Source organism: Perca flavescens, chromosome 1 (assembly GCF_004354835.1).
Source record: "Perca flavescens isolate YP-PL-M2 chromosome 1, PFLA_1.0, whole genome shotgun sequence".
Taxonomy (NCBI): Eukaryota; Metazoa; Chordata; class Actinopteri; order Perciformes; family Percidae; genus Perca; species Perca flavescens.
Window position 1 is genome coordinate 186,300 of NC_041331.1, and position 27,261 is coordinate 213,560.

At 41.9% G+C, this 27,261-nt stretch overlaps 1 protein-coding gene across 1 annotated transcript in view; it reads right to left on the minus strand.

The window, feature by feature from the left end:
* Positions 1-27,261, minus strand: part of igf1rb (insulin-like growth factor 1b receptor) — a 60,792-nt gene that overhangs the window by 10,471 nt on the left and 23,060 nt on the right. The window contains exons 4-15 of the mRNA XM_028585839.1: positions 10,967-11,270; positions 9,993-10,129; positions 7,147-7,291; positions 5,784-5,992; positions 5,442-5,568; positions 4,789-5,024; positions 3,912-4,079; positions 3,607-3,814; positions 2,670-2,974; positions 2,291-2,424; positions 1,362-1,521; positions 1,135-1,234 (exon numbers count right to left, since the gene is read on the minus strand). Of these exons, the coding sequence (XP_028441640.1) occupies positions 1,135-1,234; positions 1,362-1,521; positions 2,291-2,424; positions 2,670-2,974; positions 3,607-3,814; positions 3,912-4,079; positions 4,789-5,024; positions 5,442-5,568; positions 5,784-5,992; positions 7,147-7,291; positions 9,993-10,129; positions 10,967-11,270 (2,233 nt within the window). The remainder of the gene's footprint in view (positions 1-1,134; positions 1,235-1,361; positions 1,522-2,290; positions 2,425-2,669; positions 2,975-3,606; positions 3,815-3,911; positions 4,080-4,788; positions 5,025-5,441; positions 5,569-5,783; positions 5,993-7,146; positions 7,292-9,992; positions 10,130-10,966; positions 11,271-27,261) is intronic.

Consider the following 27,261-nt stretch of genomic DNA (forward strand, 5'->3'; position numbering starts at 1 on the left):
CAAGTTACATATTCTGACACAAACACTACCTTAAAGGAACACGCCGACTTATTGGGAATTTAGCTTATTCACCATAACCCCCAGAGTTAGACAAGTCGATACATACCCTTCTCATCTCCGTGCGTGCTGTAACGCTGTCTGACAGCTCCAGCAGCATCAGCCCATCACAGAACATGCAGGTGAATGGTTCCAGTAATCCTACTGCTCCGAATAAGTGACAAAATAACACCAACATGTTCCTATTTACATGTTGTGATTTATAGAGTCACAGCGTGTACAAAAAACAACGTAACATGAGACACAGCCATCTTCTAACCGTAAAAAAAAACAGAAGAGTGATATGCTCGCAGCAAGCCTGTCTGAGAATATAGTTCCCGGTTTGTTTACGGTTAGAAGATGGCTGTGTCTCATGTTACGTTGTTTTTGTACACGTAACATGTAAATATGAACATGTTGGTGTTATTTTGTCACTTTTGTCACTTATTCGGAGCAGTAGGCTAGTTGGAACCAGTTACCTGCAGGATCTGTGCTGGGCTAAGCTAATGCTGGAGCCGTCAGGCAGCGTTACAGCACGCACGGAGATGAGAAGGGTATGTATCGACTTGTCTTACTCTGGGGGTTACGGTGAATAAGCTAAATTCCCAATAAGTCGGCATGTTCCTTTAATATTACAAGGCACAACCATAGATACAAGAGGGTGCCAATGACAGTACAAATTCTAGCTTTATTTGACACTTAGTTTTATGGACTATAATTGGTAGAAGCATTTTGCTTTCTTTCGAGTGGTTTGTGATTGAATATGAATCATAGTGTAGTGTGATCACATTGACCATTAGCAACTGGGTGAAATTCAAATTGAAAATATTCTAGAGGAGAACGAGAAAAAAATGTTCAGCCATCACCACCACTATGTGTTTTACTAATGGGGTTTTCTGTGTCTGTTGGCTTGGCTACTCAGGTTAGGTAGACTTATTTTGTTGGTACATTTTGTTTTTAATTGTCTTATGCAGTTTCACTTGGTTATGAAACAATTGCTGTGCGCTACACCTATAACTACAGTACACACACACACACACACACACACACACACACACACACACACACACACACACACACACACACACACACACAGACCTTTTCCTGCTGAGGACCACCAGCATTGAGACGAAAAGGCAGATGACGAGAATGACGGCGATAGGAACAAAGATCATAGCGTAGAAGACGTTTTCATATCCTGTTGGGTCAAACACTTGAATTACTTTAATGATAACCTTCATTGTCATATCTGTGCTGTTCGAAAACAGATTTAAAGATAAAAAGAAGTGATGCAGTTTGATGATACATGCCAGTGTGCGTCTTACGTTCAGCCACATAAAGGTCCAGAGGGGGTGTCCAGGAGCCGTTGCCAGCCAGAGATGTGGCTCTCACTCTGACTGAGTAGTTTCCTGGACTGAGGTTGGACAGCCGAACGCCACGTTGGGCCTGATACATCTGGCCAGAGACACATTCGTGCTTCTCGTTCTGACACAAACACACACAAACAAAAACGAAAGCTTATTATAGACTGAATTTTACAAGTGCAAAGTCTAATGAAAATGCAAAACCCTCTGATTTTTTATATCTTAACTGTAAAATTAAAAGAAAAGGCAAGATAAACAGGGCCAGACTCAGCCTATATCATCATTATTAAATAATAACGTTTACCATGCCTGGTCATTGGGCAAATATGTAAGCCCAATTGTTGCCATTTAACAAATTGCGGTTTCTTTTGTTTTATGGTTGTGGTTCTGATACGGTTTACTGGGTTAATCTATTCTGTGTGAAATGTTTTTTGCTTTGATATCATGACCAAAAATGTTTCTTTAAAATTAGCATCTACTATTACTACATTATATTTTGTTGTTTCTGTTGTTTCCGGATCTACCTTGCACTACTGTCAGACCATTAGGTTAAACTTTAATGTTGTATCGCCCATGTACAGGCCAGGGGTCTTTCATCGGTCAGACCACTACAACGTACTTAATAACACCTAATACCTAATGTTAACGGAGTACTAATCAGATTTAGTCTGTGACACAAAAGTAAGGTATGATATGCATTAAGGGGACATTGATTTTCCTCAAACTATAGATGACTTGTCAGAGGGGTCAACCAGCATTTCGCTCAGATGTGGACACATAAACTCTTAAAATGAATTCTGAATAAACATCCATTTTCTGGCTTCCTAGTTCTTGTCAAAAACAGCAGGTCCTCAGTGAGGTGGGAGGCAGATGTACAGATGTTGTCTTACCTCAGCAGCCAGTTTAAACTTGATCTCATACATGAGGATGAGTCCGTTGGGGTGGAGAGGCTCTGGCCAGCGCAGAAACACCCAGTCCTCGTGGCCCTCCCAGGTCACATGGCCGGGTATGTCGTCAGCCTTTTCTGCAGACACACAGGGACAAGAGGTTCCCATTGGAAACACAGAAGTCACAGGTTTGATTTCTACAAACGCCTTGTGTATCCAGCGTATCTTTCAACATCTTCAGTGGCTAGAAAATCAAAATTTTCGTCAACGACCTTTAACGTCTCGGCAGAAATATATACCTGGATGACACGACACTACAGTGCTGGTCAAATATGTTCATTAGTGTGTACTATATTTCTAAACAGATCATTCCTCCTCTAACCTGCAGGCTTGGTTCTGGAAAAGACAAACTCTGCGGCGCTGCAGCGCTGGACCTGTCGATTGCAGGCGTGAATGTCGATGCGGTAAACCGTGAACGGCTGCAGGCCAGAGATCTGCAGCTCACGCTCCGTCACTGCTTGCTCCACAAACTCGTACTCTCTGTCGGCTGGCTCCAAGTCCGCGGTGCTGCTGTTACCAGCTGCTTGGACAGGAGGGACGGTGCTGCGGTTGGTGTGCAGCCGGTTGTGGCGGGGGTGGGTGGAGTTGGCTATGCCAAAGAGATCTCTACGTCGACGGTCTGGTGGCCTGGAGGTGAGAGGAAACGCATGATGGAGCGGAGATACAAGAGAGGTAAGGAGGGAGGGATGGATAAAGGACAAAGTTGGGAGAGAGAAGACGAAGGACAGTTTTAAGATGAGTATGGAACCATCAAAATGTAATTGATTTCCCCACCCCCAAATGCTAAGAGGGATATCTGAAAGTAAATGGCAAAAGTCAAATGAAAATGTAACATTTACAAGGTCAGCTGAAAGGAGAATGCAGGAAATGTGATGACACCTGTTGTTTATCTTTCGAAGAAAAAAATACACCCATCCCTTTCTTCTGCATCTGCAAAACGATAACTAATGAATATCAACTGAATCAAGCTCTGCATATGTGTGTGGAGACAAAGAGAGATAATGTGACGCAGATGTCTGAAGTGAAAGGCAGCATGTGAACTCCCTCAATCAGAAAGAAGCTAAAACATAGTTCAGAAAAGAGGGTAAAAAAAAAGCTCTTCGGTGTGAACATCAGTTGGTCAGTGTGTTTTTAAACTACTACGCATAACCATATAATGGTCAACAACTGAAGACAGTTACTGATCTGCCCTGGAGGTCCCTGGAAAATTCAATCCACACCAGTGCCATACAATAAAGCAATGATAGAAAGTTGCTTACCTTGGTGTAAAAATGGAGTTGTGCAGGAAGTTTTCAAAGACTTTTCTGTAGGAGGCGTCAGCAGCTTCGGCCTCCAGGTCCTCGACTGATTTGGGGCAGGGGCAACAGGGGCCTTTGTCTGGCCCATCGGCATCTGGCTTAGTGGGATTGGTGTCCTCTTCCTGGTCTCCCACACCTATGGCAGCAATCCTTATGGGGATCTTCAGCTCTGGAGGAGGACGCAGAATATGTGTTTCATGGCATGTGTACTCTGTAACTTAACAAATAGCAATACAGTTGTATAAGTTGTGCGTGTGTGTATGAACCTTTAGAGCAGTAATTGTGCTGATACAGCTCTCGGTCTTCGGCTTGTTGCTGCCATCGGACCAGGTAGTAAGTTTGGTTTCCATTCGGTGAGATAGGGGGCGACCAACGCACCACCAACTGTGTAGATGAGTTAGAGTACGCTCGCACATCCTGAGGCATGGAGGGTACTGAAAGAGAGACCAAAAAGACTGCTTTGTACAGTAAACCTGGTTTCCTCACTTTTGTCCTTCACGCTGGGATGAACAGCCTGCCAATGCAGATGTGATTCTCATCACATCACGGCACTGCTACGTCTTTACAGTGCAGCTGGATTTATTTAAAGCAATCCTCCATTGCATCTAATTATATCATAGATTTTCTAAATCAGATTTTTTCCGTCTCTTTGAGTTGCAGCTGTGTTTACTCAAACCGTCTTCCTCTCCATCTCCTTACACTGTGTTTGGATCACATGCAGAAATGCTAGCACGCTGTTGAATAGATGTGGGATTGTTTCATGATGACAAATAAGCAGCAATGTGGACAGAACATTTAGCTGCCAGTAAGAGTGTTCTGGTGAGATGACAATGTTAATATCACTGTAAAACAAGTGAATTGTAGCATTAAATGCTTTTCCAATCTTCCAACCACCACTTCTGGCTGCTCTTCCTTTACTGTCCAGGACTGACTTCTGACCTACATCTACTACAGTCACTTACTGTAGGTGACTGTATCGCTTCCAGACACTCTCCTTGATTGACTTAGCTGAGGCTTTTAGCACCTCTCTTTTATTTCACAACCAATCCCCGTAAAGTTTGTATTATAGTTTGTGACAATGAAGACCTTAAACTTTAACAACTGGTTGCTTGTAACATTGGTAACCTATGAAATTATATTTACCTGAAGGGCTTGTGCGGATGTAGACCACCTGGCTCTTGGCACTCGGCAAATGTTTGTCTTCCACCATGAGTGTGATGGCCTTCACGAAGACAGCGTACTGCGTCCAGGGCTTGAGGCTGGACAGCAGAACCCCAGGGTCTGAGTCCTTGTCCGGCCTCAGCTCCACATCCACCATAGTCCAGCTGTTGGAGCCACAGCCGTCCTGCCCATCGTACACTGTGATGTTCTGGTACGGCCTGGAAGGAAAGGGGTTCAGAATTTATTATTTTGTATGATTAACAATTGTTTTGTTCATTTTAAACGATTTACAAAACATACAATTTACAACATGAACACACCATTTTGTGTGTTATCGTGTATTAGTAATGGATATACACCTGCTTTATTCTTGTGTTTACACATCACTGATAACGCTGTAAATTCAAACAAAAGTCAAAATATCACTAAAAAGGTTTTCATGGTGCTTTTTTAAAATAACATCATCTAATGGGTTCCTCTACTTCTGCAATAGTTTGATGATCCTGGATTTTTGCCTTTGAACAAACCGATTGGTAAGCCGGGGGAATCCAGTTTCAGCTGCTATCACTGCAGCCATCAGGAGAAAGATGGAGGGCAGGAACCAGCAATGACTGGGGGGATTCTGAAAAACTTACGCCTCCTTGTAGTACACGATAAAGCTGATGAGGTCTCTGTAGTCAGGGGGACGGTAGCGCTGCCAGGTCAGTTTGATCCTCGTACTACTGGTGCTGTTGGACTTAAATGTCAGGATTGTACTTTCACCTATGTAGAGGAATGAGGGAGTGAGCACGGAGTCAAAATCAAAACACTGTTCAAATGTGCAGCAATGAGTCCTGTTGACAGAGTAGTGCAGTAAATAAGGACACGTGATGCAGAACATTATCAGGCTCAGAAGGGGCGTTTGCAAACTGTTGTGAACTAGAGTAACTCCTGTACATGTACTGGACACAGCAATTCAATTTTTTGTGGACCCTTACAGCTGGCTCTGTCGCCGTTGTTTCGGAAATCGCTCTCATCGAAACGCCCCTGGATGGCCGTCTTCTCCCACATTTTGCGGATCTCGGACATGCAGAGCTTTGGGTTGGCTCTGAAGGACAGCTTTCCTGCCTTGATGGTGAGGTTATGCTGCTTCCAGTCCCAAAGATACTGGAGCTGCTGGTTGTCAACTGCCAAGAAGGCGTACGCGCTAGAGGGCAGAAAGTAGTGAGGATGAATGAATGATGGTCAACAACCTGCTTGCTTCTTGATTCTACCTTCATTGTATAATGTTTCAGTGTTGGCTTATTGTGTGTATTGTGGTACAAGCCAAGCCGAAGGCCAACTGTCCCATCAAGGACAATGCCTTATTTTCAGTGCATAATGGGAAAACCGCACAATAAGGTGTCAAAGAAAGAGGGTATATAGAAGTGAAAACTTGTATATATACACCTGCTAGTCCTTTTCTATAAGGGGAAGCCATGCAGAGTACTTAACTCTTCCAGAAACAACCTGGGACATCAGATTAACTATGGACTGCTTTTTTATGTTAGAGAGGAGAGAGGAGATGCAGTGTTTATGAGTCATTGGGTAACACCCAGACATTCAGGAATGACTGTAATGTGGACCTTGGGACAGTAAGATTTCGCTGAACTCAAGGAGAAACAGAGGAGTGTGAAGGCCTCTCCATGACCCTAACAGAACCTTCCCTTGGTTTGTAGGAAGTTATGCTGCATTCAAGGGCTTATTAAAAAAAATGTAAAAAAGAGGGACGTATGCGGTTAGCTACAATCAGTATATTTACTTTTCCAGTTAAAAAAGATTTAAAAAAAAAAAAAGACACTGAAGTGTTTTTTGTTTATTTCAGTGATGATATTACAGTCACCAACCCAAAACAAGAAGTCTTTCCTACATAAAACACTTTTCCAGTCTGCACCCTCACAGTCAAAACATCCTTTCCTTTTTCTCTCCATCCCGCCAACCTTTCAGTGCTGACCTCGTCTAGCCACATTAGAACACTAACGCTGCACAATTACTCTGCTTGGTTACTTCCACAACTCTCACTCTCACAGCAACAGGCAAATTAGGGTTAGGGTTAACAACATTTTTATTTAAGTCAATATTTTGTTTTGTATATTTGTCTATTGACTCTGGAGCGGAGTACTATTCAACACAATACATACATTACAATTACAATACATTACGATTCAGGAGAATCCTCTAGAGTAAAAGATATTTCAAGAGCTCACAAGAGTAGAACGGAGCAACATCAGTCACAACTGTCGGAGCTAAAAGATGGGAGCTGAGATTTTGTGTGTATGTGCAGGTGCAGTTAAACGTATGTGTGTTTGTGTGTGGTCCTACTCGTCCAGAAGCTCTTCTCCGTCGATGTATCTGAGGCTGCGGAGAAAGGCCAGGGAGGTCAGAGTGTGGGAATGTCTGATCCGCACATTACCGGTCACCCTCTGGATCAAACCGGTGAAACTCTCCAGCTCTGCCACCATGTTGTCTAAATACACACAAAGACACCCACAGACACACTACTGTTATTGCCTATTTTTTCACCTGTTTTATTAGTCTATTTATGTATTTATACCTTCTGTTTTAAATACACTGTTTCTGAACTACTGGAATTGTAAATCTTGTGATTATATTTCATACTATCTAAAACTTGCGGAACTCCCTATGTTTGACATCTTTGTTTTTGTATGTGTTTAACAGGAAATCATTTCATTACATCATAAATAAACAGCCATATACCTAAATAGCCTTTTTCCTTGTGTTCAACCTTCTCCCTCGTATCCCTTCCCACGCTACTATGTGTATTCCAGATTTTTCAAGCAACGGCCGAAAATTATACACTTTCCAGAACTTTTTAAAAGCCCTGGGGTCTCATTTATAAACGTGGCGTACGCACAAAACGGGGCGGAAAACGTGCGTATGCCACTTCCCACGCAAAGGTTGTGATTTATAAAAAAAAAAAACTTGACGGGAGAATGTGCGGTCCTCCACGCAAACTCTGACCCATGTGAACGCACATTTTGGAGACAAAAATAGGAATTGGCGACGCAGATGGTGAGGTGGTGAACTGAAGTCAGACTGCAAAAAGTAAATGGGAATAACGATTACTCTTAATATGTTGAAGTATTAATGCCTCATGCACATTTCTTCACACCATATCATGAAGATTAAATCCAGCAGTGTTATTTGCGCTTGTACTGAGTGACAATTGTTCCATAAACACCTCCAACTCAAATCTTAAATCAAAACTCGTTCTTAATATTTAATCAGCACTGTCTCGCCGTCACATTGTCCGCTACGGAGAGCGCAGGAGGAGGAGATGGTCCGACTCCATGGAATACAGGATAGCATCAAATACCCTAGCATTAGATAACTGCACAACACAGTGTAAATAACTAAATATCTGTCTTTAACTTTGTCTTTGACTTCAAAGTCCAGAAATACAGCTGTTAAGCTTTCGCGCAATCGTTACCCTTAATGTCCTCGTTATCAGTCCAAACTTTAATACTGTTAATAACAAAACCTGCATGAAGAAAAGTGTGTTTGCCTATTTCATTTCGATTTCAAATTGTATCTCGGGGTGAGGGATACCACTAGTTGATGCTGTGGTTTTAGCAAGGTGTTAACAATCACAAATTGTTGTAAATACTGCGGTGAACCCGTGCATAATGCTTCATGATGGCCCTGCTGGCCCTGCAGGAGGACTAACCCCCAATGGAAGAATCAGGAGAGAAAGATACTTCAGGGACCATGTTCTCTTGGATCTATGTACTGAATTGGGTCCAGTAGAGAGGGCAACGCGCCGGAACCGTGCCATCCCGGTCCAAGTACAGGTCCTCGCCACTCTGGGTGAAACCGGCTGTTTTCAGAGGGAAATGTGAGACAGATAAGTGTTTTTTTAAATAAATATTATATATAATCTTCAACTTCATCACTAAGGCTTGTTTGGATATAATATATAGTTCTGTTAAATCTTTTTATATACGTCTGGTATATCAAAGCTGTCCCAGAGTACCGTAATGCCTGCCGTTTTGGATGATTTTATTAATAAAGGCAGTCTATAGATCCGGTCGTCATGATTCAGTGTAACGAAAGAACAACTGCCAGGGTCATTAAGATACTGATCAGCATTCACGAGGTGCTTTACATTGACTATTTATGGTTAAAAATGGGCGTGTACAGGCCGGGATAAGAGGCTGATCCACGTACGCACGCTTGTAGTCAATCTGTGATTTATAAAGTGACCATTGCTTACAGGTGTGCGTACACACGGTTTTATAAATCTGACTTTTTTTCAGCGTACGCCAATTTGGGCTTTTGGGCGTACGTACACTTATAGTAAGGATCCTACGCACAGTTTTATAAATGAGACCCCTGGTCAAGACTAATCTTGACATCACTTCTGCTTCGTAGAATAATTTATGTTTGCAGATTTTTTTAGTGGAACACACAATTGCTATGGTCTAAAGTGTTTTGAAAACCCAAGTCCAGAGGTGACTTTTCCAGCAGACTAGGACCAATTCCTTATGTGGCTACTGGTGGCAACTGTCGTGGTTTAACAATATTTAACTAACTCTTTAAATTAACTGACCAGTGAAGAAACTGTAGAGTGGTGGTAGAAACCTAAGTATTAAGTGTAGTGTTGCAATGGTGTTGGTGTTGCAATCGAGCTTGTGACCGGGAGGTCGCCAGTTCAATCCCCAGACCGACAGGATAAAATCTGGGTGGGGAAAGTGAAAGAGCAGCGCTTGTCCCTCCCTCATTAGCACCACTGAGGTGCCCTTGAGCAAAGCCCTTAACCCCAACCACTCCAGTGGCGCTGCTCAGTGGCCAGCAGATCAGACTGTGGTTGTACTGGGCAGCTTCCAGGTATGAATGTGGAACTGTGACAGGTCATCGTTGCAAATGAGAAATTGTTCTCAATCGACTTACCTGGATATATAAAGGTTAAATAAAAAACATTTAAAAAATGGTACACTCAAGCAGCAACCTCCTGTGCTGAAAAGTGAAACCAATGCAGATGTGCCAAAAACTGCAGTTCATCAAGTGGCCACTTGAGGCTGGTTCCAAAAGGGAGTCAATCCCTATAGACCCCCAATTTTAGCTTAATCTCTTCAGAAACCAATGGGTGACGTCACGGACACTTTGCCCATATTTTATACAGTCTATGGGTACACTGCAGTACTTACGGCCTCTGCGGATGTTGATATGCAGGTTGCCTTTGATAACAGTGCAGCCTTTGAGAGACTGAGCGGCATCCATGGAGTCGATGACCTTCTCCTCACATACTTTATCACAGAGACCATCACAGGCTGTACAGAACATACTGGAGACAGACAGGGAGAGATAGAGAGGGACAGTACGCTGTCATTTTACTGATGTACATTCATATTCGGAACTCTTGTATTCTCTCCTGACCTTTAATTATTTTATTTCCGCCCTTGAAAAGTTTTACGGCAATGTTCGACAGTACCAGCTAAATTATGTCTAGAAGAGATTCCGAGATTTGATTAGAAACCTTTATTTATTTTAACTACAGCTTAATGCGCCTAAGGATAGATGGTAGCCTCTACACTAGTCTTGCATCACCTAGCTCCACAGTGCTAGCTCCACAGCGCTAGCTCCACAGCGCTAGCTCCACAGCGCTAGCTCCACAGCGCTGCGGAGGAAGGTCTGGCCGGACGCCACAGCGGTGCCTCTGCAAAAACAGCTTCGGGAAAGAACTTGTTTTGGTGGAACGTGCAAATTAGGGAGGCGAGCTCTGGAATTAAAATGGCTGTTGAGTGTGTAACATCCATTTTACTCAAAAAATAAATAAATAATTTGACTGTCGGTTCTAGCTCGGAGGGTGTTTCCCAAACTGACTGGAGTTTAGATTGCGAACACAAAGAAAGTGGAAGGTGATGGACATGTGGCCGAAATGAGGGACATCTCCGGCGGCACCGGAACAATCCCGTAAATGAAATGTCGTCGATATAGACTACCTCTACACTAACTGCCCTTTATTGTAGCTGTTGTATTGTATTCAGTTTTTGTTTTTTTGGTGAAAGAATAGAATGAAAACTGATAGCAGGGTGTGGAATTGGTACCAATGTCAGACTAACAATAATAGTACCTGCACCCAGTGGCTCCATTTCAGCCTTCAGTGTAGATTGCAGCTCACCTGTTGGGTGTGGTCTGCATGTACCCATGTGGGCATTCCGACATGCACTCTCCGCCGTGGATGACGAAGCTGTTGAAGTCGGGGAGGTGGACTTTAGAGCAAAGCTCGGCACTGATGCACCTCCAGCCCTCGAACTTGTAGGTGCCTGGAGGGCAGTCGGCCACGCAGCGTCCTTGGTGGTAGTAATGCACACATGCTGCACATGCTGTGTCACTACCAGGGAGGGTGCAGCTGCCCAGACACTGAGGGTGGCAGCACTCGCCAGCCGCAGTGCACGCTCGCCATACACACTTCTCTGGGCACTCTGGTAGGGAGAAAGAGAGAGAGGACAGTATACCTATGCAGATGATTTGTAAATCTGACTTATATTCAAGACACATTAAGACATTCCTTTAGTGCTGCCGCGATTAGTCGACGTAATCAACCATTAAAATAAGTCAACGACAATTTTTTGAGTCGACGTCGTTTTACTATTGACCGCCTATTTATTTTTGGTCTCCTGTCTCAAACGGCTCGCTGTAATTCACCTCGACACCAGTCTGCTGGTTAATCTGCTATGCTCTTTCTTCCCCCTCCACCCCGCCTTCACTGCTTTGATTTGAAAATGGCGGAGGCTGGTAAAAGAGTAACTTCGCCGTATGAGTTGAGTAGAGGCTGCACAGTTTGTGCAATTTGGATGTTAAACAGGCTACTTAGACTGTGGCAGTAATGTTTTAAACCCCGCCATGCACGCAAATGTAAACGCGAGCAGCTACACACTGGCTGCGTGGCGTGAGCGTGGCGTGGCGTGAGCGTGGGGTTTCTGTTGCGTGGCAGTTGCATGGCGGCTGCGTGGATTTTAGGGTCTTTACACACCAAAGCAGCAGTCTACTTCATGTTAAACATAAATATATACTGATCTGATTACAGCAAAGACAACGTCGGCAGCATTGACGGCAAAATAGGCTACAGAATATTTCCTTCTGTATTGACAGGTGCAATATTTGAAATTACATTTATATCTGCATTTATGTCATTTTTTTATTTGGTAACATTTAAGTTATTTATATTGTTTATGGCACAAGTGACATTTTATGTTTTGGCCCTTCAATTGAGAAATATAAAATGGACGAAATACAAACACTTTTTTTTTTTTTCACTTGATTTTTTCTTAAATTTGTCGTTAAGATTAGTCGACTAATCGAAAAATTTGTCGAAAGATTAATCGTTAGAAAATTAGTCGTTGGTGGCAGCACTACATTCCTCCCCTATATAATACTATATCATATTACTCATGATAGAGATGTCAGCTTTTTTTTGGCTCTAATTACAATCTGATTCTGATATTTGTATTTACATATAGCTCCAAGTGCAAAATTAGCATAGCAATCGGACAGCTGAAAAGCTTGTCATGAAGAAATATATTTTACATCAAAGCTTTTCTTTAAAAGGAATAGTTGGACATTTTAAGAGATGCACATACAGTATTCCTTTTCTTGGCGAGATTAGATGAGACACCCTCTCATCCACAAAATACATTTACAAAAATAGCACATTTGCAATGCAATTAACAATAATTCTGAGCCTGTAAGTAATGATAATGTCATTGAGGTGTCTTTTTTAATCTACTGTGTATGTGCAGTGTTTGTTGGAAAGCAATAACCTACATTTTGTTACATATGTGCCTGCACATTGTGTCAATGAGAATAAAAAAATTTGAGTTTTCAACATTTGGTGGTACACATGCAACATGTCACCATTAAGCATTAGTGTACAGTTCTAGTGTTATAATGGAGTGCAATGTGGTGTTTTAAATAGCTGGTGTGCTTAGAGAACCTTGGGTTACAACGTACAATACAAACAGATTTGAACTGGATCAGGCATTAAAAAGGGCCTAATTTGCCACAAGCTGCTTTTGTACATCAGCTCAACGTATCACCAACAATACTTCTGAATCTCTTCTGAAGTCCTAATCCACACCCAACATTTCCCCGTTGTGCGATTAATAAAGGATTTTGAATCTTGAATCTGAACAAACAACAAACACATGTTCCCCCCAACAATAAAGGGGCATTCCTTACTAGGAAATGTCAGCATGTAACAAATAAACCAGTCAGTCCTCGGCCTGAATTACCCAGTTGCACGAGGCTATTGGTTGAAGTCCTGAACAAACGATTTACATTTAGTGCCCGACAACACACATGCAGACATACACACACACACACACACACACACACACACACACACACACACACACACACACACACACACACACACACACACACATACACTAACACACACACACACACACACACACACACAAATATGATCTCTCTGCTTGTAAAAGACTAAAAACAGACAGCCATTAGTAAGGCGTGCAGGCTGCTTCAAATCCAACAACAACTGTGTGAATGTTTCATTTGTCTAAAAAAATGTCAGAACAGCTAACAAAACCATAGATAAAGCTCCGACAGGTTGGTAATGAGATACCACCGTTGTTTGCTGGGTGGGCTGGTGTTGAGCCCAGTAGTTCATCCCAGATCCGCAGTAACAAAGTCCTCTCCACTCCAGGTTTTCCACCGAGCACTGCTACAAATAACTGGTCCAGTTGCTGTGGTGTCCCTCTAAATAAGAGGATATTGTAGTTGATGACAGGGAAAACTGATTGAGAAGTTCCAGAAGGAAAACACTGACCTACGTACAGTAAAGAAAGAAGCCGCACCTTGCGGTGGCCTTTGTCTCTACAGCAGGGAAATTTAAATCAAGCGTGACGAAGGTGGGGAGCAACCAAACACTACAGCAGCTCAGTTCACCAAGTTAAAACACACACACACACACATACACAGACACACAGACACAGACACACAGACACAGACACAGACACACACACACATCATCACCGTTAAGTTAAGCATCAACTTTTAACCTGGCTTTACTGACAGTAGCTCATTGGTTTAACATGACCGTACAAACAGAGATAGAAGCTGATTGGTTCAAACTCAATTTACAGAGAGAAAAATGTTTGAGACCTTCAAAGCACCTCGACTGTCTGCCGCAGAAACAAACACTAATTGCTATGGAAACACTTTAAATCACTGCTTGAAATGATTTGTGTGTGTGATGTTATGTGTCCTGCACGGCATAAACAAAATGGGAGGGATATCTGAACCAGAAACAACTTGATGAACAAAAAAAACTTAATTTTGATTATGTCCTCCACTTTGTTTGGTCTCTGTTTAAACACAGCCCTGGCTAACCTAAGTGAAGTTTTGGGAAATCATGTGTTGTTTATAAGATGCTGACTGATAAAACACTGAATCGCGTTTCAACATGTTGCCTCCAGCGTCTCTGTCAAACAAACTTAAGACACCAGGCCGGAGAAGATGCCTACTGCTACTCCTCTTATTTATATTTCATCATGACTACAGAATCAATCTTTTAGTCAGGATCTATGCAAATTGTCCTTGTCTTATTACTGTGCTCAAAATGGGTAAACTGATGCTAAATAAGCTGGACGCTGACTGTAAGGCTCAATGGAAGAAAAAAGAAGCCTCCAAAAAACAGCTGTCAAATTGGAATAGGAAGTCATTCCCGGGGCCTGAAACACAACAGAGAGATTCCAACCATCGGTTTGATCTTTTACCTCTCCAACTTGAAGCTCATTGCTTAAGAAAGTGTGCTTTGGCTGCCATAAAAAGCAGTGACAGCTGAATTCATGACGTTGGAGACATCTACTGTCCTTCCAATATAACAAACATTCATCATCAGACGGTGGCCATGAGATTACCTTCCAGCCCTCCTCCTGACTGAACACAGAAGCCAATCAGAACCTTCACTGTGTGCTACCACCAGCCATTCAGCAGGCTGTTTGTGCTCAACATGAGGGAACCAATGCTCCATTTCTCTGGCACAGAATGTTCTTCCTCTGCTCCAAGCCCCCGCTACCCCCTAGACTCCATCTCGCCCCCTGACCTCCGTGGTTGGAAAGGTGTAATTTTGCAATGTGATAATTGAAAACCTCAGGCCTGTAGACAGAGGACTCTGAGGGAGAGGAAGGAGATAATCTGTGGCTGAAGTTTTGGCTCAGGCTGGAGCTGTTAGTCTGTGGCCTCCTAAACACAACTCACCCACTGACCAGTATAGGGTGTTTGAACATGCATTGTACTAGAGCTGCCCAGATTAATTGATTAGTTGTCAACTATTAAATAAATCAAATCGCCAACTATTTTCACAATCGATTAATCAGTTTGAGTCATTTATTTAAGAAAAAAAATTCTCTGATTGCGGCTTTCTTGAATATTTTCTGTTTTTTTCACTCCTCTATGCCGGTAAACTGAATTTATTTGAGTTGTGGACAAAACAAGACATTTCAGAACCTCACCTTGGGCTTTGGGAAACACTGATTGACATCTTTCACTGTTTTTATAGACCAAACAACTGATTGATTAATCGAAAATAGTCTATTCAATTCAATTCAATTTTATTTATAGTATCAAATCATAACAAAAGTTATCTCGAGACACTTTACAGATAGAGTAGGTCTAGACCACACTCTATAAATTCCAAAACCCCAACAATTACAGTAATTCCCTCAAGAGCAAGCATTAGCAGTGGCTATTGCGACAGTGGCAAGAAAAAACTCCCTTTTAGGAAGAAACCTCGGCAGACCCAGACTCTTGGTAGGCGGTGTCTGACGGGCCGGTTGGCGGCGTGATGAACAGTGGCGATAACAGTCACATTAGAAGTCACAGTGACTTCGAAGGTTATCGTGGAAGTTCATGTCATAGCAGGGCACATCGTGTCATATTGAGTAGTGCAGTCTCCTATACCGGATCCTGACTACTCTGTGCATAGGAACATCACAGCAGGGCGTTGCGGGATGGGACGTGGCGCTGCAGAGCACGGGTGGATGCTGCGGATGCAGCAGGACGCAGCAGGATGCGGCCAGGAAATGCAGAGAATCGCAGAGCATAGCTCTGCGAAGAAGAAACATAAGGACTCCGGGGAGTAAACTCCCCAGAGCTAATCTACAGATTAATCAACAATGAAAATAATCGTTTGGTGCAGCCCTATTACAGTGAACATAAGCATTCCACTGGACATCTGCAACATAATGGATCCCAGCTTTTACCGTGTTTACTGCACTTCTAGAGACAAGTTGATGCAAAGCTGCAGCACACGGAGAGGATGTGGAGTAGTAGGAGAAAAGGGGAACGGGTAGAGGAGGAGAATGAGAGGGAGAAAGTGTAAAGGATGAAGAAGAGGAGGGGACGAGGACACACACACACGTTATGTGGGTCCATATTCTACAGGAGGGTGCTCTTTTCTGCAATTATAGGAGAAAGTGTAAAGGATGAAGAAGAGGAGGGGACGAGGACAGACACACACACACACACACACACACACACACACACACACACACACACACACACACACACACACACACGGGGGGGCAGACAACACAAACTATGCTGGTGGTAAACAGGAAAGTGTACCATTTATGTAGCCTTGAACATTTTTTTTAGAGGTGCAAAAAATAGTTGTTTCATCGATTAATTGTCAATTATTAAATGAATTGCTAACTATTTTGATAATCAATTTAATGAAATTAAATGTGAATATTTCCAAGTTTCTTCTCTCCTCTGTGACAGTAAACTGAGTTGTCGACAAAACAAGACATTTAAGGACATCATCTTGGGCTTTGTAAAACACTGATCCACATTTTCTTTTACATTTTATAGACCAAGCAACTGATTGATTAATCGAGAAAATAATCAACCTATTATTCATCAATGAAAATAATTGATAGTTGCCGCCCTACATTTTTTTGTCATCTCATAGACTTATCCAACGGAACTTTTTGCTGGCTGGCACAGGTGGTTACCATTGTTATCACAGCATTTGCATAGGGAAATGTTGTGCTTCCTATTTTTATTATGTTATCTTTTGGCACATTTGATTTGAATCACTTTATTAATACAGTGTGGTTTCGTCAGTCTGAAATGGGTATTCAAAGGTGGGTTGTAGAACGTTATTGTAAGTCCAGGCACTAAAACAGTTCACCTTTTCCATTCGGTCAGTACACAGCACTCTGGCTACTGTGGGTCAAAACGCGGGGTGACAGGAACAGGATGTCCCACACAGACACACAGTTGCTGTGATGACGCTCCAGGCTTTAGCAGTGTGTACAACTCAGCAGCACAGCACAACAATAACAGGCAAAGGCAGATGTCTAGACTGATGACAGCATCATCATCAAAAACACACACAGATCTGTATCAGGTAATAAGTGTCAATTTAACCTACACATGTTATGTTGTTAGGACAAATGACATTTGGTATTTTTTCAATGTGATTAATATCCTCAGTCTTTGCCATGTCACAGACCCACAAAAGGTCCACTGACCTGCATTTAACGAGTTTTTGTCAAAATAAAACCCCACCTAAGACCCTAACCCTTTAAGACTTGGCAAACAGTACTTTTGAATCATTGAACCGTTTCAGACGATCCATGATTTTAACTAATTCTCTTGAATATTATGATTGGGGTTTGAAGTTTAAAAAAAAAAATGTTTTAAAAAAAATATATCACACATTTTTGAGTAAGAGTAGACAGGAGGTGAAGCAAAATACTAAGGATTTGCGCCGATGAATAACAATAAGAATATAGAAAAACTAAATGTTTCTCTATCCATGGTTGTGGTTTTGCAGGATCAAAAAAATCTTTAAGTTCAAGTTCAAACTTGGGGTTTTGGGCTTTATTAGGGGTCCAAGCCCGAGGGGGCATGGGAACCGCGTGTTGCAAGGCAACGCGGTTCACGTCTCCAGCAGAGCGTGGAACCCTATTGTTTTTCTACTGATTATTATTATTCTGCTTCTTCTTCTTCTTCTTCTTCTTCTTCTTCTTCTTCTTCTCCGCCTAAAACTCTGACTGCAGCCTAAACCGTACATGGTGGGGGGTTGCCATTTTCAGGACTGGTCCAAAACCCCGCAAGGACCTCAGGCACAAAAACTGACCCATTTCCACCACTAGTTGGCGCAATAGTGGACAGAAACGCGTTTGGCCCTATAACTCCCACACCGTACACCCGACATTCAAAAACCATACATCCACGCGTTCCCTGGATCCAACTAAATTTATCAAAAACCTACTTTTTCAAACTCCTCCTAGACCGTGCGACCGATCTGCACGAAACTTGGAACCTAGCATCCCCAGACTGACCTGACAAAAAGTTATAAAAGGAATCTTTGTACGATAAAAATTGCGCATATAAACGCACAAACTAATTTGTGTATCTAACTATGAAAACACCAACTTTGCCATATCTCAGCCAAAATAAATGCTATCAACCCCAAACTTTAGATTATTCTTTGCGATGACCCTCAGGTACCCCATGCATTTTACGAAAATTGGTCACTAGGGGGCGCTACAACTACAAAAAGTTTATATCTCATGAACGGCTCAGCCGATTTATACGAAATTTGATGGGTACCATCTGGGGCCAATCCTGAGGCCATCTCTAGAATGGAGTACCGAGGGGTCAAAGTGGGCGTGGCTTATGGGACCCAATGTGACCCAACTCTAGATTCACCACTTACACTAATGTAAACAACTTAAAATTTTCAAGGTAGATGGACAATGGGCCATGGACCACAACTACCAAAAATTACACATGTGGACCACTAGGTGGCACTATAATGGTTTTTTGTTATTAACTCCCACAATACACATTGCACATTAGAAATTCTTACATCCACGTGTTCCTTGAATCAAGCTGAATTACCTGATGTAGGCCACGCCCATTTCCGCGCAAAGTTTTTCCGCAATATCGCGCAATGTGCAAAACCAACTTTTTTGAACTCGTCCTAGGCCGTGCGACCGATCTGCACGAAACCGGGTAGTTAGCATCTCCAGATGGACCGGACAAAAAGTTATGGAAAGAATTTTGCTACGTTAAAGTATGCCAATTTAACAACCAAACAAATTTTCCTAGCTAGCTACCACACACGTATCATATCATATCTCTGTTAAATTTAATGTTATCAGCAAATAACTTGAGATCCTCGTTCAATATTGCACTGCGATACTCTCTACCAAATTTGGCGAAGATCGGCCTTTAGGGGGCGCTATAAGCAACGTTTACTTGTTTTGCCCAATAACTCAATGCATTTCAATGGGAAATTTGCAATTGCTATTTCTCTGCTACAGTAAAAGCAATCAACACAAAACTGTGATGACCGTTTGGCATGCCGCTCTGAGGCACTGTACCAAATTTGGCGAAGATCGGCCATTAGGGTGCGCTATAATCAACATATACGTGTTTTTTGTTAATGTTAATGGAATATTTGCAATGGGAATGTATCAAAGACCTTGCAGCTCACGTCTCAATATTTACTGATGTTTACCTCCTACCGTTACCTTTTGGTTTTCGCTTTTGTGTGCTCCCCTGGTGTTCTACAATAAACAAACTTCCTAACCCACCTGACAAAGTTTCTACAACCTTCACAGTGGACACATGTAACTCTTTTCTCCCACTTTTTCAATCCAAAATCAACACCATTCATATGCGCTGATACCATGCAATTAAACATTGCAGTTGGTGCTAAGTGGAGAGTCTGCCATAGTGTGATTGGTTATGTTGGTGGCATTGATTCTTAATTTCCCACGAAGGTGATCGCGGTTACGTGTCAGTTAAACTTCTCATCTCCAATCCTATCTGTATTTGTGAGAAGTGGTTCTGTCCTGAGTTGAAAGCCTACTTTACGGCTTTATTATCGAGTTCATGGGCGCGTGTGTTCGTGTCGGCCGCTGTCCATTTCCTAAGGTTTTGAAATGCAAACAACTTTTGACTACTTTTTTTTTTTTTTTTTTTTAAACGACGTGCGCCTGTGAGCACCCACGGAGGAAAACATCAATCGGCGCCTACGACACCATTTACAACAACCTGACCACCTCCCCTGCTCTTTCAACCGCCACACCTGCCTCCCCCCCTCCACCCTCTCAGTCACTCTCTCATTTCTCTCTGCTGTCCCCTGTGGTCAGGGGGGTTAAGAAGTTTTAAAGAGAATTGTTAAAAGTAGTCTGTATATGCATGGAGATGAACTGTTAACCACTACATTTGCAACGGCAGAGTACCTCAGACCTCGTGCATCAAACCTCTCGATATTCACCAACGCCCCCGTAATGCTTTGGGTCCCGCATTGGCACAGCTTTGCAGGTCATCGGGGGCGACTTGCGCGGCTCCCCGGGGCGTCACGTACGACTGGCATCGGAGGCGAATGGCATCGGAGGCGAATGGCATCGGAGGCGAATGGCATCGGAGGCGAATGGCATCGGAGGCTTGGGCCCCGTCATAACTGCTTGCAGTTCTAGTAGATAACTCGATTTGATCTGGATGTTAGATGGAAATTGCTGTGGTCAATATTGGGGTTGTGATGTCTTTTTTTCCATTAATTGTGTTGCCCTGGTGACGCCCCTGGGGCTCCTTCAACTTCCTGTATGATTTGGTTTTGTAATCACCCGTCCCAATAGGGCTGTACCATTATGTTCTAAACATAATTATAAGACTGTTGTGGCCTATGTATTTTCAAAATTATATTTTAACAACTGCTTTTCACCTTATATCAATATCAAAAATATCCTAACTCTAATTACAGGATTTGTTCTAAATAAAATGTTTCAGTGATTTTGGAATGTCAACATTGTATGATTTGTGAATTCAGATGCAACCATCCTTACATAGTAGTCAAACAATTCGTATAGACCAACATGTGTCAGGCTTTGATATCATTGTAGGAACTGGGCAACAGGGATGAGATAGACCGTGACCAACGAACAGCCAGACAGAAAGACTGGGCAGCAGATGTAGTCCCTGTTGATTCTCCCTTGAAGTAATATTAAAGGAAAATCCAGATTTCTATTCCAAACATAATCATGCTGGAAATTAATAAACTACACCACCACCCCCCTCAACACATTACTGTGTTACTACTGACCAGCGGATGAAAGAATATTGATCTGCACCATTTCGGTCATTTACATTCAGCCTCTCTCAGTGTATTTGCAATACAACTTTGAGTCTCAGCCTGAAATTAAAGGAGTCTAAAACCAACTGGTTTGGGCCACGATTAGCTGTAATTTCTCAAATTCAAATTCTAAGAGACTTTATTAACATAGTACATAGTACAACAGGGAAACGTACAGTTTTTAAGATACAAACAATAAAACTGGATATGGTTTTGTTTTTTTACCCTGTGCCTGTTTCCTCTGGGTGCTGCTTTCCTCTCTATGTGTCAGCCCCTTGATTGATTGGCTACCTGTTCAGGGTGTGCACCGCCTCTCGGGCCAACGTCAGCTGAGCTCAGCCCCCAACCTGTGACCCTCAAGGATAAGCAGGTACAGCAAAGGGATGGACTCCACACACTCCATGCCGCACACGTACGTGCGTGCTTATGTGTGTGTGTGTGTGTGTGTGTGTGTGTGTGTGTGTGTGTGTGTGTGTGTGTGTGTGCTCTGTCTACAGGCTGATTTGCTTCAGAAGAACAAAACTCTCCATTCATTCGGTCCATTAACAGCTCTTCATGGCTGACCAGCACTATCCTGGTCACCTTTTGAGTCTCCCAGCAGATACCAGACACCAAAACCAGCCAGTCACTTCAACGGTTCAAATGCATTGGACAGCCACACAGACATGATAACCTGCCAGTCAGTCCAGCCTGACAAACAGGCTGCTCTCAAAGAGCTTCGAGCAACAGAGACGACAACAACAAAGAGTGAGCACACCAACAATCCTAAAAGCCATGTTTGTGTCTGGGCTGCCAAAACCATGAACAATCAAAATCGCTACATTCAAACATAGTAACAACATGTCCCAGAGTTACAGGAATTCTTTTAGTTACTCAAGCCCTCTTGAGAATATTCTCGGCGCGCTCATTGATGAAAATGCACACAGGTTTTTGGGAAATTTGCTTTAAACCTGTGCACCATTTGGATGGAAACAATGATTGGAAACAAGACAGAAGGTATACTTTTCATTGGCTGGTGCCGTTTTTGGATCCCAATTAGATGAATCATAGAGACTGTTTCACCGGGTATTGTGCTGATTAAATTAATAAAATAATATATTTCCCATTCCAAAAGGCTTTACAAGACTTTTAAGGGGAATCGGATATCTAGTTTATTTTAACATAAAGGCGGAAACTTGGGCAAGTACAGGCACTATTACCGTTTAGCACCAGCTGTATAGCACAGGTAAAGAGCTGTTTGCACAATGTTGCTGAATATCAAATGTAATGCTGGATTTCCTCCTCCCAGTGTGAAGAGACGTCCCACAGCAGATGTTTGGTCTGAGGCTTCCTGTTGATAATTACACTAACAGAGGTGAAGCGCTGCCAGAACATCTTTCCTGTAAGTGACGAAAAGCTGGACACGTGTATCTTTCTGTCTCATTGTCTCGATAAGAGGAGATTTACACAGAGCTGTAAAGACCCTACTGCCTGTCACCTCACAACATTATACCAAAATGGACTGCAGTTCCTGAGAATGTGGATCAAATCTCATTTTTATGCTTGCTGCATAAATACAGGTCACCTGTAGTGTGATGGTGTGAGTAGTGATTCCCAACCAGGGAACCCTTACCCTAATGGGTACTTCTGCAGTTGATTGGGGATGCATGGAAAGACTGTAGAGTAGCTCAACTACTTTGATAAAATGGAAACTATAATTTCAATAAAGAAATATATCTAAATATCAAGTCCACCGTAACTGTAACTGTTAGCAAGCAGAACCACTGCTCTAGAGAAAGTAGCAACAGAAAAGTTGTTTCTAAACATTACTGGCACACAGTACCTGACCAAGTCTGTGCAAGCAAAGTAGTATAGTTTTGGAAAATTGACGACATATTTAAAAGAGCTAAAGACGCTCAGCTGGCTTAGTGTGGATATAGCAAAACACCGGCAGGGGTCTCTGTTGGTTTGGCAGGCAGGATTGTACAACAATTACAGGAGCAATACTTTTCTCCACTCTTTTTTTTTTTTTTTTTTTTAAACATTCCCCCTGCTTTTTCCTCCATAAAATATCCACTACACGACATACAGCATACAGTCCAATCCACAGCCATCCGTTGCCTTGGTACCTCTATCCTAATCTGATGCGCCAGATGGATTGTTACACAGAACCTTCTGAGAAGCTGTCATTGGAAACTCCTTCGATAAGGGCAGGCCCTTTCAAAAAAAATACCTGGCAGGTGATTGGAGGAACCATCTATCACGTCAGCCATTGCGGTTTTGAACGACCACGGTTGTCACACACGCACCTAAACTGCACCCGTAGCTGCCAATGGCTCCTCACAGGATGCTGATTGACGCATTACTTGAAGCATGAAAATATGGATTTTCGAGGGATCTTGTTATCCTGCGATTCTCGCATGAACTCACAAGAATCCAGCTGCTGTGCATGTAACCTCCATCCCATTTGATCAGTTAGAGGTACCCTATCCAGATCCCAGTTCCCGACCAACAAGTATGAGTCACTAGAGCGGTAAAAAAAAAAAAAAAAGGACACAATCCACTACCGGCTTCACACCTGCAAACACTATTCTTATTAATTTTTTATTATCCATTTGTAATTCTACCCAGAGAGACTACGTCTTGGAGGTTCAGACAGGAAGGCCGACAGCTTTGCATATGAAGTAAGTTTATTTTCACACAAAAGACTGATTAAAGACTATGTACGAAAATATTCCCTATAGTGCAAAATACTATTCCAGTTTGGTGACCATACAAGGCTATATATATATATATATATATATATATATATATATATATACACATTAGTAGTTGTTATATATATATATATATATTTTTTTTTTTTAAATTTTTTTTTTTAATTTATTTATTATATACCTTTCTGCATACCACTTTAACAGCTACTTTTTTACGTTAATTCTATCAAGTTCCCTAGTCCACGACACATCTATCATCTTATATTTACCAGTCAAAGCATACCAAACCACATCAGAAAAATATCCTGTTTTAGTCTAAACAGAGCCAAGAGTTAACCTTGTGAGACTTGTTGGGAACAAACATCTGTCAGATCAGCTGACATTACAGGAGAACTACAGACAAAAGGAATTCCTGGCATCCTCCTGCTGACTGACCTGGAAAAGACAAGTCATATCAAATACTTTGGTCCCCTCAGCCTGCACAGAGGCCAGACAATAACAGGGTGGATGAGGTTAACAAGGCACTATCACATTACCTGTTTCCTGATACCCACAGCTTCAATATAAGTTAAGATTAGAACAGACATCACATATGGCTACAGTTTCAGAAGGACAAAGAGAGTTGCAGAAATAACAATGGCCAAAATATAACTTCTGAGGGTTATGTCTATCAAACAAGACTATTGAAATCTTACCCAATGATGAAGGTTTGACTGTAATGAACAGTCTGTGATGTCCTGTGCACAGTATGTAATGGGACAAAGATGAGGGCTCACACACAACCTTATTTTATCATTCAAGACAGTTCAATAAACCCCTAAACACTGTAAATACAATGTAGCATACAGACAAATCTTGATTTTGTGAGATGTGTGTGTCTCTGCATGTCTTTTTGAGTGCACATTTTATACAATAGCATTAAAGATCATTGGAAGCATCTTTCTAGAAAGAAAAAAAAGCATTAGCTAATCCAAACACATTATCCAAATTGTACACAAAGCAACAGATGAACATACTTTGCTGCAATGTAACATGCAGGCAACACATGTTGGGCTCAGTTTTGAGCTACGGCAGCATTGTAGAGAAAGGAGGAAGAGGATTGAGCTCAAAATCCAGTCAATAACAAGATAGTCTCAACCACTAACGGATCCCTTGGATCACTACAGTTTAACTAAATACAGATGATGTTTGTCATCACAAGTGATTTTCACATATTTCCTATTCATACTAAAAGCAGGAGCTGCAGTTCTTCTGTAGGTCTAAGAACTATGGTTAAAACAACAGATCCTTAATTTGTTGAAGCCCTTACTGTTAATATAATGATGTAAGTAACTGAACTCCAGAATGGTATTTGTTTCTGTTCATGGTTTCTGTTCAGGAGAAACCATGAAGCCAATCCTGAACCTGACTGTTGCTAGTTTATTTTCACTTGGACTGGGTCCTGCATCATATTATTATGTTGTTGTTCGATTTCAACTCATCAACTGCTCTGCCCTTGTACAACTACTGATGTTGTTATAGTTGGTGTCATTCACCAGTCACATTTGCAGGTTCAACTGGAGCATTCAGTGAAAACAGTTTTGGGAGTATATGACGTGGGTGTTAAGTACCTGGTGACCAGGCTTCATCCAGTCCAGCAAGTTATCAATTATAATATCAATTTTAAAAGCATTATTTCACGGACTTCTTCTGGTTTCAGCCTGATTATACCACACATCCCAGTTGCGTGTAGTTGGGTTTAGTCAGAAGTTAAGATACATCACATTCTTCATACAAGGTAATGCATCAGAACAGGGTAGCTTTGGGAATCTCCACTTATCAAGTAGAGATGGTCTGATACCGATACCGATACCATTATCGGTATCGGCTCCGATACTGCCTAAAACGCTGGTATCGGTAAGTACTGGAGTTTATGCACCGATCCGATACCACGTAATAAAGCCCTAAAGAAAATCTACGTTAAAAGTAGTTTATTTATGTTGTTTTTCCGTTATAACTGACTGTCAAACTGGAGAATAAAAGAAAGTTCTGTGGCATTCATTGCTAGTGTTTGTTCATGTTTCACATAGAGTTTAACCTGAGCCAGACAGACAAGATAGAAATCATATCACATCCATACAGGGATAGTAGTATACAGTTGTTAAAACATAATAAAATATATGACACACTGGTATCGGATCAGTATTCTGTATCGGCCGATGCGCAAGTTCAGGTATCAGAATCGGTATCGGGAAGCAAAAAATGGCTTTCTCTATTATCAAGTGTAGTGTAAGCTAGGATGGTTGTGACAAGTTTCCCAACATGTTTGAAGGCTGCCAGAGAGGTACTGTAGGTCACAGCCAACAAGGCCAGGCCGCCTCAAGGTGAACGGGAATCTTATACTGGCCTCCTTCATCCTTTTCATCAAATTCCAGAGATATTTCTGTCTTCCCACACCAAGTAAACACATAAACACAAAGAGTCAGGAATATATGCATGTGTGTGTGTGTGTGTGTGTGTGTAAAAAGTGGCAGTACAGCCTCCCAGCCATAGTTATAGAACAATATCTATGCTCTCAGCCCATCCTTCTATCCCCCCGCTCATCACTACTCTATTGTGGTTGAGACACAACAAAAAGAACAGAATAATCAAGGAATAAAGTTTGATAAATGTATCAACAGTTTATGTTTTTGTTTGAGTTCTTGTTACATCCCTGACAAATTGATTAGCCAATTACACATAAACATAACGCAAAACTAGTCTAGACTAAACTAGAGGACACAAAAAGTATTTTGCCCTTTTCCTCTCTTTCAATGTAATTCTACCGTGATCCTGGCTGAGTAAAATCAGAGATGAAAAATCAAATGAGCCTTTATAACAAAACACAAACTATTCCAACCAGCCTCAAATCCACAAACAAGAGATTCATCTCAGTCCCTGGTCACAGCGCATCCCAATCCAACGGTGTTAACAAAGCACAATTAAAGGCCACATAATTACAGTAGGCACTTCAACACAGCCAAAGCAGTAATGTTCTCTTCCAGGAATTCCAGGGATGGGTGTGACTGTTCACTAAAAGTAGTCATGGATGTTACAAAGCAGTCCCTGTAATTACCAGCTCTGACAGCCTCCGGGTTCTGGCTCAGGGTATGGGGTGCACGACTAGTTGTCCATCATCATGTTGTGATTTTAGTTTTGACGACCAATAACTGCTTTTAGTATATCTGCTGTCGGTGAAAACAATAAAACTCTTAATAAAACTCCCAAAGGACCAGAATACCCCAAAAGTAAGTTTCTTCACAAATGCTATCAAGTGTAACTATGACATTTTACTGATTGCTTATAAGAAGAGTGGGTCAGTTTTCTCACAGATCATTTAAGCAAAATATGACTACCAGAATATGCGACTGGCTGTTTCAAAGCCTGGATTCAAACCAAAGGGTTGGATAAACCAACTACACATAGTTATAGTATAGCCAACATAATGACCTAGTTATATTGTTGTTGAACTATTTAAAAAGAGGACTAGACAGAGCCATGTCAACTAAGATCAAAATATGTTTCAGGCTTGACGAGTGAATTAGAATTACAAATGTTTTGCTTCTTTTACTTTCG